The 11,894-nt window shown below is 44.8% G+C and overlaps 1 protein-coding gene across 1 annotated transcript in view; it reads right to left on the bottom strand.

The window, feature by feature from the left end:
* Window positions 1-1,609: 1,609 nt before the first annotated feature.
* Window positions 1,610-11,894, bottom strand: part of EPS8L1 (EPS8 like 1) — a 38,321-nt gene continuing 28,036 nt past the window's right edge. The window contains exons 16-21 of the mRNA XM_060255675.1: window positions 6,395-6,488; window positions 5,241-5,411; window positions 4,218-4,317; window positions 2,856-3,027; window positions 2,136-2,268; window positions 1,610-1,763 (exon numbers count right to left, since the gene is read on the bottom strand). Coding sequence (XP_060111658.1) covers window positions 1,695-1,763; window positions 2,136-2,268; window positions 2,856-3,027; window positions 4,218-4,317; window positions 5,241-5,411; window positions 6,395-6,488 — 739 coding nt within the window. The 3' untranslated portion in view covers window positions 1,610-1,694. The remainder of the gene's footprint in view (window positions 1,764-2,135; window positions 2,269-2,855; window positions 3,028-4,217; window positions 4,318-5,240; window positions 5,412-6,394; window positions 6,489-11,894) is intronic.

Raw genomic sequence — 11,894 nt, 5'->3', positions numbered from 1 at the left:
GAATTATTTAAAAGCTGGAAAGAGCTCCAAATCAGAATGCCTTTCTCCAGGTTTTCTGAAAAGTGCTGTGGGGGAAAAAATCCTCCAAGTTAAATTCCTAACCTCTCCCACAAACCCACCACAATGGAGAAACAGCAAGGCATACTTCGAGAGGAATGATGAGCCCTGACACAAAAAGGTTCTCTTGGAGTGGGGTGGCTGGGATGAAATGCCTTATTCTATTGCACAAAAGTCTCTCTGGAGAGCAGCAGATTCGGGGAGGGGGATTAGACCTCAAAAACACTTGAGGGGGGAGTTTTCAGGTCAAACTCTTTTTTTAAAAGTATGAATACATCAAAAGAGGGGAAAGGGCATTCCTTCAAGAAATGTTTTAAACACCAATGTCTTGCTGCAATTAATGTCTGCCACCTAGTGGCGTTAAAGCGACTTCCACCTAAGTCAGTGGGTGGGGGGTGGGGGGTTTAGAAACAGTCTCTGAAAGTAGGATGCATGATCTTGTTCAACAGCTTTACACCAGGATCTCTTGCAGAAGGATACATTATTCCTGAAATGGAAGAGTTTGGCACAGGAAGTTTCACAGGTGCCTCTATTTTTCTCCTCGATCAAGGGTAAGTAGACAGCAACACAGTGGAGAGATAACTTTGCTTAGCAAGGTCATCAGAAACTGCTACCCAGTGTGGATGGAAGATGGAGCTGAAATCATGACTGCAAACATTATGACCTTGAACAAATACCTATGTGCAACAATGACTATGCTGATTTACAACTACAAAATCCACGATGCAGCACAACATATGCAGCAGTTGCTAGGGCTTACATTAAAGTGCAGAACAGTGAAAGCAGTGAAGAGTGGCTGAGTGGCAGAGCACATGCTGGGGTCTCAGGCTCAATCCTCCAGCATTTCCAGTTAAAGGATACCAAGGCATAGATGTTGGGAGATCTCTCTCTCGCTCTCAGGAAGGGGTAATGGCTCAGTGGTACAGCATCTGTTTGCCATGAAGAAGATTCCAGGTTCAGTCCGCAGCATCCCCAGTAACAAGGCTCAGGCGGTGGATGATGTGTGACCCAGGAGAGCATTGCGAGTCTGATTAGACAATACAGACCTTAATAGACCAACAGTCTGATTCAGTATAAGACAGATCTATGTGTTCTCTCTCTCAGACACTCTGGACAGCCACACTAAATGATACTGGGCTATAAGGATCAATGGTCTGCAACAATAAGAATGCGCACAGTTGGAAATAAATTCAATTCGAGCCAACATTTTCTATGGATCTCTGTTGACTGTGGAAAGGAAAGTTGAACTGAGGATGGTTACAAACTTGTGGGTTCGCATTTTGCATTTTTGGAGAGGCACAAACATTATTTAATTCTGCAACAGAAGGAAATAAATACAATATAAATATCTTTTTCCATTAGAGGCTGCGATCATTCTACTTTTTTCACTGGGAAGAGAGAAGGAGTCGCAAGACTGCTCCATTATGAAAATTTCAAAAAGGAACGCTGGAAAGAAAGAGCGATCCCTTTTAAGAAGATAAGAAACATGAATTCAGTGGAAAATTAATTAAGTGGATGTTGGCAGACATGGAGCAAGAAACCAGCAATGTAGCTTCTTTTGAGCTGGTTACTGTGCAGTCCCTCAGGTTTCCTGCAGAGGGCACTCTTGCATTAGAATGCAGGAGGTCTCTAGGCAGTCAAATGCCCTCTACTTTCCTTTTCCTCTTCTCCATCACCGCCTCCAGCTCTGATATTTTTCCAGAATCCTAGAAGAAAAAAAGAATGACCACTATCTTTCTTGCAAGAACCAACCCTTCCACACCCCAATCACTCTGTAACCAACTATGCTACACTCAGGGCTTTTTTTGTTTAAGAAAACCCAGCAGGAACTCATTTACATATCAGGCCACACCCCCTGACACCAAGCCAGCTGGAACTGTGTTCCTGTGCATTCCTGCTAAAGAGGAACTCCAGTGTTGTGGGAAATCAGTCTTTTTTCAGCTTGTCCACATCCCATTCCCTAGTTCCTGGTATGTCTGCTGCGGACCACTAAACTCTTTCCTTCCCAGCATCTTGACAAGCTAAGTCTTCAGCATCCCTCTTTCACACTGTTAGGAGAGACTTGAGAATTGCTGTACCTCCAGGAGGGCTTTCTGTACTGTGACCTGGCTGTAGACCCGAGCTCCTTCCTCTGGGCTGACGGCTTTGAATTCTTCCTTTTGCAAGGAGAAGAGCTGAGCTCCATTCAGAACCCCCAAGGCACCTACAGTCCTGGGAGAGGAAAATAAGGTGGAAGGGGGAGAGTGTCATGCAAGAAGAAAGGAATTGCCAGCTGTTTCTACATATACAAATAGAAACAAAACTGACTTGCACATAACAGAGTTGGAGAACTGTACTGACAAAATGCAAAATGTTTGTAACGGCTGTCAGAATTCACACAAAGCAAAGAGGGCCTTTCGAGAACATCACAAACTAGCAATGGCCAATGAGAAAGCAAGGAGGCACCAGCAGTAGCCAATCAGGAAAATCTAATCTGGGCAGGTGTATTTCTCCAAGCCTCGAATTTGGCTAGCATTAGTATTGGAAAAGACCCCCTAGCCAGCAATTGAGAGATGGCAAAAGAGAAGCTACTAAGTCGGAAAGTTGAGATGCTTCATATGGTGGTCAACCAAGTCACTCAAGAGTGGTCAGGTGCCTGGGAATTAGTGAAACCAGTCAGGACAAATTGGCGTTCCAAGGCCTCATGACTGGCTCATGTACAGAAAAACCTACAGGCACCAACGAGAAATGAAAAAGCGGCAAATCTGGAAAGGCAGGTGCTCCGACTATAAAGCCAAAAGAAACAGACATCAACTCACGGTGGGCTGAATCCTTTGCCCTCTAGCCAGGCTTGGACCTGAGCAGGGTCGGAGTCATATCCTAAAGGCACGTTGGTGTCTGGAGCACGCTGGATATGAAGATTTTTGCCTCGGCCAGACATCCCGTTGGCCAGCCTCAGGGCAAGCTCCTCATTGACGCTGCTGAACCGCTCTGTCAAGGCAGGAAGTGATGTTGCACAGTTTCAGGCACTTGACTTTAAACATCTATCTATAGTTAGGCAAGTGAGTTTATGACCTAGTCTCCAATTGCCAGCCTCCAGGTGGGGCCTGGAGCTCTCCCACTTTTACAACTGATCTCCAGCTGGCAGAGATCCGCTCCCCTGGGGAAAATGAATGCCTTGAAGGGTGGACCCTATGGCATTGTGCCATGCTGGGGCCCCTCCCCTCCCCTCCCCAAACCACGCTGTCTCCTAGCTCCACCTCCAAAGTCTCCAGATATTTTCCAACACAGATCTGGCAACCCTAAGTACAACAAGTCTGCAATGATTTTATGTGTGTTACAAAATGGCGGCCAAATCCTGCCCAAGGAACCTTGGAATACATGAATGAGGACAGTTATAAACTAGTCTTTAGCGGCAGTCAGCCAGAGGAGAAGAGAGATTTGTGAAGAGGCTATCTGTGAAGTCAGAGAAAATTCTGGAAGCCTGAGGGCCTGTTTGGAAGTAATTTGAAGACAGATCTTGTGGTAACTGTTACACTGAGAATGATCTTGTATTTTGTCATCACGCATGACAAAATAACAGCTTCTGTTGTTTTCACAAACCAGGCCACTGCTGTCTTTGAGAAATAATCTGCCTGGCTGAGCTGTGGGAGGAGGCCATAAAGTTTAACATCACCAGCATGTTCAGCAGTTCTGAACACACAAATAACAATTCTACAAAATGACAAAGTGCTTTCTTCTAGTGCCTCTACAGCTAGGGTTGCCAACTCTGGCTTGTCAAATTCCTGGAAATCTGGGGTAGCAAAACCTGGGGAGGGTGGGGTTTGGGCAGGGAACTCAGAAGGAATGCAATTCCACACAGATCAGTTCCACTTCCTTCAAGGCAACTGCTCCATGTGATCTGGAGACCAGTCATCATTCTGGAAAGACTCTGAGCTCTACCTGGAGGTTGGCAACTACTCTATCTGTAGGGCAGTCTATTTTTTTTTTGTTGGATCTGTGGATTCTTCACTGATTTCTCCACATTTCAGTCAGCCTGTCCCTTCAGCGGGGCCATGAGCCAATCTCTTCCTCTTCTTAACAAGCCAACGGGAAAAGTGAAGAAGCTGGGTTGGGTCTTGTCCAGCAAAACGATGACAAAAGAGATATTTCCTCACCAGATCTTGAGAGGGAATTCTTACCTCGATCATTCAGGTCCATATTCAGCCCTTCAGCACTAGCCCAGCGCTGGCCATTTTGGTACGGAGTTCGGGTCTTTGGGGGTGGCTGCGGTGGGGTTTTCTAAGGAAAGGAAATGAAGCAAAATCACACTTTGGTCTCCTGAGAAGTCTCTCTAGTGATGAAGTCAGGGAATATGTGGCTGGTTCCTCAATATTTGCTGTGCTGAGTATACATTGAACAGTGTGGGCCCTGTGCACCTAGGTCATTTTTACAATTAGGGTTGTCAATCTCCAGGTAGGGGCAGGGGATCCCCCAGTTTGGAGGCCCTCCCCCCACTTCAGGGTCATCAGAAAGCTGGGGGGGATGTCTGTTGGGCACTCCAGTATTCCCTATGGATATAATGTATTCCCATAGGGTATAATGGAAAATTGATCTGCAGGTATCTGGGGCTTTGGAGGGGCAGTTTTTTGAGATAGAGGCACCAAATTTTCAGCATAGCATCCGGTACCTCTCCCCAAAATGCTCAAGTTTTAAAAGGACTGGACCAGGGGGGTCCAATTCTATGAGCCCCAGAAGAAGGTGCCCCTACCCTTCATTATTTCCAATGGAAGGAAGGCATTTAAAAGGTGTGTGGTCCCTTTAAACATGATGGCCAGAACTCCTTTTGGAGTTCAACTATGCTTGCTCCTGGCTCCACCCCCAAAGTCCCCAGATATTTCTTGAATTGGATTTGGCAGCCTTATTTACAATGCTTAATCTGATTTCTGCATTTGCTGTAACTTGAGTGTTAAACCTCTGTCTGTAGTAATGAATATTTGAAACAAGGCTGGATTAAATGCTCTGATATGATTTGTCGATAAATGCTTCCTTCTATCAGTTGAGTTCACCCAGTTACCCCAAGTGCTATGGCAGTTTTTATAGAGTGCTCTCTCTCTCTCCACTTCCTCCACACTAAGCAGGATGCATGATCAATGCTCTACAAGGTTCTCCAGTACTTGTCTTTTTACCAAACTCAAAAGACACCTGCTCAAAAGACACTGTACCGGTGTTTGCGTTCTTGCAGAGTTGGTTCCATTGATTTGGACTGTTACATTGTGGTTCTGAGGGTCATTCCCATCACCAGGCGGAACGGGGGCGACAATATTATAAGGCACGTAGCCAATTTGACCACAGCTGTTCTGCACCTTCCACCATTTCTTACTGTCCTCCAGGACCTAAACAACAACAAAAGGAATATCCCCAGCTAAGCCAACACGGAAATTCCACCACATTTTTCAGATTCCTTTGACTTATGAGAAGAGTCCCAAACTAGACGTGCAAATAGTTCCCGAGAGTACTAACAGAAAATTTTAAAACTACCTGGACAGTCCATGCATATCTATGTTGATAATTTGTAGCAAATGGCTTACAGGGGGCGGGGGAGGGAGGGGAGGAAGAAAAAGACCAACATCTAATTTACAAAAAGTTTCAAGTTTAGACACCTAGAGGTAATTTTTGCTTCAACACAGGTGACCAGGATACTGTCTACTTACAAGACCATCCTAATTTAGCACATTATTTACTGCTCTGAACAGGGCTTTCTTTGTAGAAAAAGCACAGCAGGAAATCATTTTCATATTAGGGCCCTGCCACAGTTCTGTCGGGCCTGTAAGTCCAAACTACTTAAACTTGCCTTCAACAGTTAAGGGGAAGTAGCTAATGCCCCATAGCACTGACGATCTCATTGGATAAATACAGATAATCAGACGTGCATCTTGGATTTTTATAGTTGGAAAATGTATGGAATTGTTTTTATTGTATATTCTGTTTTCTTTTTAATATTCTATGTGGTTTTAAATATTGTTAGCCACCCTGAGCCTCTCAGGAGAGGGCGGAATATAAATTTGATAAAATAAAATATCAGGCCACACCCCCTGATGTCACCATTGTTTCACACAGGACTTGTTTATAGAGAGGAAAAAACAGTAGGAACTCATTTGCATATTAGGCCACACCCCCTGACACCAAGCCAGCCAAAACTGCACTCCTGTGTGCCCCTGCTCCAAAAAAGCCCTGGTTCTGAAGATAAGCTTCTCTTCAGTAGAGCTAATGCTGCAAATTGCCCCTCCACCTGTGCTCCTCTTTTTCCAGAGATTTGAGGGGGATGTCTCCAAATATTATGATGCTCTCCAAGCAGTATCCTGAGTTGCCAACTCACCTCCAGCATCTCTCCTTGAAGGACTGACAATTCATTGCTGTTTCTGGCTATGAAGTCATACGTGCAGCTTACTCTCTTGGTTTCGTTTTTGTGCCTGTGAGGAAGGAAGGAGGTGCAGAGTAGTTTACAGGCTGAGAGGCCTAGGAGTTCAGCTTTCATTTTCATTTTGTGAAAACTTCCTTATATAGCATATTTCATCTGTAAGCAACCTTGCATATTCTGTGAACAGAAAGGGGGCTTAGAAACCCTCTAGAGATATAAATCAGTCCTATGGAGAATACAGTTAGTTAGGACCGTGTCTGGAGACCCAGGAGTTTGGGGTTCAGTTGTGAAGTTTAGGAGTGGCTAACTCTGAAGGCTGTGTGTAAACTAAAACACACCATCACCCTTCTAAATTATCATCATCCGTTCAAACAGTAAACTTGATTGGCTGTGCATGCATCACTAGCAGCAGTGAAACAGAGTTACCCACAGACAAGGTGGGTGGCTCTGCATTCTTGGAACTTCCTAGGTAAAACATATATTACAGTAAATGCTTTGTTATTTGGCATTGGCATCCATGGGGAATGATGGTTCCCAGTTAAAGCTTTTAACAAGGGGTAGTAGCTTAGTAGCAGCAAGCAATTATGAATGTTTGATGCCACCAGGTAGGGTTGTCAGGTAGGGTTGGTTGTGAAATTCCGGGAGATTTCAGGACAGAACCTGGGGAGGGTGGAATCTGGGGAAGGGAGGGAGCCCAGCAGAGATGTGATGCCATAGAATCTGCCCTCCAAAGCAGCCATTTTCTCCAGGGGAACATCTTTGTAGTCTGGAGAGCATTTGTAATTCTGGGAGAACTCCATGTCTCAGCTGGAGATTAGCATTTCTACCAACCAGCCTGGGCAGAGTGAGAAGTTCTCCAACTGAGTGTCAGTTAACAAAGCTTTTAGTTTGTCAAGTTAAAAAAAACCCACTCCTTTACGAAAACAGGCTGATAAAGAGTGAGTGTACTCATTGCCTTTGAAATTTTGAGAGAGCGCTCTAAGTCAGGGGCAGAAGAGGGTTTCCTAGCTGTTTATCTCCTCACCTGCAGTTCCTTATACTCCCCTCCATCTGGTTTCATTTCAGTTTGGCCATAGCTTTGACCAGAGAGAGATAAGAGTGTCTACACCAAAAATGTATGCTTTTTCCAGCCTTCATGCTGCTTTGGAATTTTGACACAGGGTGGCAAGCACAAAAACAAAATGGCTGACACAGAAGCAAGGCCAACCAAAACCCCCCATTAATTAGCAAGTCACTAATGCTCAATTTAATTTGATTTATAGAAAAAACCCCATAACTTAGGGCTAATGCCCCCAGTTAAGAATGATGCTGCACATATACACATTACCCCCACCCCAAAAAGTATTGTGTTACCACCACAGCAACTTCAAATGCCACCTGATCTTATTATACAGGGGCAACGACAAAAAATGAAGAGGAAGAGTTGGTGAGGGGAAAAAGACGTGGTGTCAGAACCCAGGGCAGGGGGAGAAAGGAAGCAGAGAAGTGTGGGCCATGGGAGATAAAAACGATTCTCCCCTTTCCATGAGTCCTTGTGGGTCTGCCTCTTGTTAATCTAACAGAGAATTAAAAAGAAAAGACAAAAGAAGGCCTAGCAAGGAATGAAAGCGTCTGTTTACTGAAGTGAGAGTAACCTTGACTAAATGAGGGTTGCCAGATCCAGGATGGGAAATTCATGGAGATTTGGGGGTGGAGCTTCGGGAGGGAAGTGACCTCAGCAGTGTGGTGCAGTTCCACAGAGTCCATTCTCCAAAGCAGCCATCCCCCCTCAGGTGAACTGATCTCTGTAGCATGGAGATGAACTGCAATACCGGGGGTCCCCAGATCCCACCTGGAGGCTACCACTGATGAGCGATTGCCTGTTAGAAAGAATCACTGAGACATTTCTGTCCCATGGGAGTTTTGTAAATGTATGTCTTCATTGACTTTTGGAATTTCTAATAATCCCGTGCCTGAGGAGATTACTGAAACAGGAAGTGAAAGTTAACAGTCCTGTCACTATTCAAGGGATTAAGGAGAATGAACTACCTACTGTGAATTCATGTGAACATCAATTGGAACTATTCAGCATATATGATATTGGTATTGTATTATGTGCAATTTTTAATTGTATGCCTATGCTATTGAAATTGCAAGAGTTTACTTTGGTAAATTCTAGTTCATAGTAATTTTGGGTCACAGTGGCCCTTTGTTTTGGTCAGTGGTTATCTCAACTTTTAGTGACCTCTCTCCTGCTATTGGCTGTATCCCCACCTGAAGGTTGGCAACCCGACTTCAATATCTCAGAAAAGTCATGTTGGTGTTTGGTAATGAGCAGGTTCATTTAAATTAAATTCAGTTGATGATTAAACAGGAAAAGGTCAGCTGGCAAATCAATTAAAAATTCTTTCATCCACCAGGAGCCCAAGTTTTCAGATGACTTTTTACTGAGTGAACTTTAAATATGTGTAATTCCACAAACGCACCAATGACTACTCCCAGTTTTGAGGCAATGTGCTGATTTTAAAATCAGCACATTGAGACGGAATGGTTTTTGCTGACGTTGTGAGTTAAGCTGGTTTCTAAACCGTTTTAAAGTCAAGGTAGTCCCCTGTGCAAGCATCAGTCGGTTTCGACTCTGGGATGGCATCGCATCATGATGTTTTCACAGCGGACTTTTTAAAGGGGTGGTTTGCCGTTGCCTTCCCCAGTTATCTACACTTTCTCTCCAGCAAGCTGGGTACTCATTTTACCAACCTCGGAAGGATGGAAGGCTGAGTCAACCTCAAGCTGGCTACCTGAACCCAAAGTAGCCAAGTGTCTAGATGAACATTTCACACAGCAAAAAGTTCTGAGAAAGAAAAAAATGCTTTGGTCTGAAGGAAGGAAAGAAGAGATGAAAAATGGCCAGAAAAGGATAACATGAGACACTGGTCCACACCAATTGCAACTTTGTGCCTCTTTCAGGAAGTAAATGGTTGTTTCTACCAGAGGAGAACCCCCCATACTACCATTTTGAGATACTCCTCCCAGCTAGATTTTATGGTGATCACAGATGAAATTGATGGGACAGATAGTTTTGCCCCAAAGACAGGGACAGGAGAAGGAGAAGAATCAGAGCCATCCACCTCAACCCCCCATCCTACCTTAGCTGGCTGCCTAGTGTCCCCCTCTTGGCTCTCTTCTGGGCGCCATCTTTCTTTTAACAGCTGTCATCTTGTTTTCATCCTGTTATTTTCCCCTTGTGTGCCCATCGACAGAACTTCAGGCCTGTGCCACCTGCTGCCCTCCATCTGTGACACCTGCAGTCCTAGCTGCATCTCCTTCTCACCTAACCTCAGTCTACCCCATTACTGTAACTTAACAGATCCTCCCTCCCACTGCTGGTCCCTTCACTACATGAGTTCTCCCTAACTAACTTAGGCACTGAAGCCCCTCTTGTTCTCATTCCCATTCACTCCAAGAAGTCCTACCCCTCCTTAAGTGCTCTTCCCTTTCTGGTCTGCCCTTCTATGCCTTATTCCTGACCTGAACAGGACTTCCTTTAGTTCAGCTCATTTCCTGCCTTCGTTCACCCAGCAGCTGAACTGCAGCCAACCGATCTAAGGACTGGCTTTTTCAAGGGAGGAAAAGTTCACCGTGCCCTCTTGAGCTGCGGCTTAGATTGTTTGGGGTGTGTGCTTTTTTGGCCACTTTCCTATTCAACATAAAGGAACTTGCTGTGTGCTGTTCAGGTAGGATGCACCCAGGTTAGAGCACCTAGCTATTGCCAGCCAAACTGTTCCTTCTGCTGCATTTGCATTAATGCAAAACAAAAAAGGGGTAATTCTGTAGGGGCTTTTCAGCAATTGTGGGGCAATCCATAGACACGACTGGCCTACTCCAAATAACTTTCAGAGTGAAGTCACGTGGACATATTTGAGAATCCTCTTCAGCTTCCCCCCCCTTGCACTGTAAGCAACTAAACTTTCTGTGTTGCACAGAGACACTCTGGGAAGGTCTGTGCTCTTTCAACATTCAAATGAATTGTGTTAAGACGTAGTGTATTGTTCTCCTGAAAAGCAGAATGTGTACTCATCTTAACTCCTCAGGTGGGCAGGAACTATGCAGCAGCCACTTAATATGTTTACTGGGTGGGGAGGCAGTCATTGTAGCCTCTAACCACATGAATACACCCAACGTTCTCGTCTCCATGTTTCCTAGAAACTCTGATGCTATGGGTGCTTTTACATTCAGTTTGATCCAGAGTTTTAGAGTCTTCAAATCGCCTGCCACTGTTCCGCTTTAATTATTTTCCTTTTACATTGGTGGATTTTCTGTGCTCATTTTGCATAGCCAAACTTCTATATTTCCTGCTGAAAGCGTTCCAATTTGCGGGGGGGGGGGGTGTCTTTGATCAGAGGGCAGCCAGAATACCAGTGCTTAGTTAAATGTATACGATCGCTTGGAAATCGCATCAACACTGCAAAAGCAATACAAATTTAAATTACAAGATGAGACAAGCAATGATATGTAAAAATTTCAAGCGCTGTCAGTTCTCATGCAAATTACTTCACCTTGTGGCTTTTGGAGGAATCTTTTAAAATGCATGAAAACTTCTACAATACAAGTTTGAAACGCCTGTAGAGAAATGACCGGATCAAAACTAGTTTTGAGAAAAACGTTGCAGCAGCAGTGCCAGAACTCATCTCACCGAAACAAATGTAGATGCTTTGGGCAGCAACGATGCAAAACAGTTGTGAGAATGTTAGGTAATGTAAAAGGTGAGTTTCCAATGCGGTGATAGAGAGTCACAAACTGTCAGTGTAAAAACACCCTATGATCACATACACGAAATAATGCACTTTCAATTCACTTTCAATGCACTTTCCAACTGGATTTTACTGTGTGAATTGGCAAAATTCAGTTGGGAAGTGCACTGAAAGTGGATTGAAAGTGCGTTATTTAGGCCGTTTTCGCACTCACGTTTTACTGGCGCCACGACCCTCCTGACGCCGGCGAATCTGCATGGATTTCGCACCAGAAGCGCCGGCTACTTCCGTCGCTAAGCCAGCGCAAACGCAAATCGCAAAGATGCAGGAAAACGTTTGCGCTGGCTTAGCGACGGAAGTAGCCGGCGCTTCTGGGTGCGCCGGCGCTTCTGGTGCGAAATCCATGCAGATTCGCCGGCGTCAGGAGGGTCGTGGCGCCAGTAAAACGTGAGTGCGAAAACACCCTTAGTGTGTGTGATCGCAGCCTGAGTATCTATTCACATGTGATCAAAGCGGAATGTCAGCCTCATTCACTGCACATAGAATACACATGGAATAACTTGAAGCTTCTCCATGCAATTATATCCAGTTCTTCCAAGGATCTTAGGGAGTCCTACACTGTTCTCCCCTCCAGTTTGATCCTCATGTGTGCGTGAGGTAAATTAGAGAGTGCCTGGCCAACTAGGGATTTGAACTTTGGTCTTTCTAGTTTTCTTTTGGAAGTCTAA

Source organism: Heteronotia binoei, chromosome 15 (assembly GCF_032191835.1).
Source record: "Heteronotia binoei isolate CCM8104 ecotype False Entrance Well chromosome 15, APGP_CSIRO_Hbin_v1, whole genome shotgun sequence".
NCBI classification, from domain to species: Eukaryota; Metazoa; Chordata; class Lepidosauria; order Squamata; family Gekkonidae; genus Heteronotia; species Heteronotia binoei.
The sequence above is the reverse complement of the archived record's forward strand: the minus strand, read 5'-3'. Positions and strand labels throughout refer to the sequence as shown.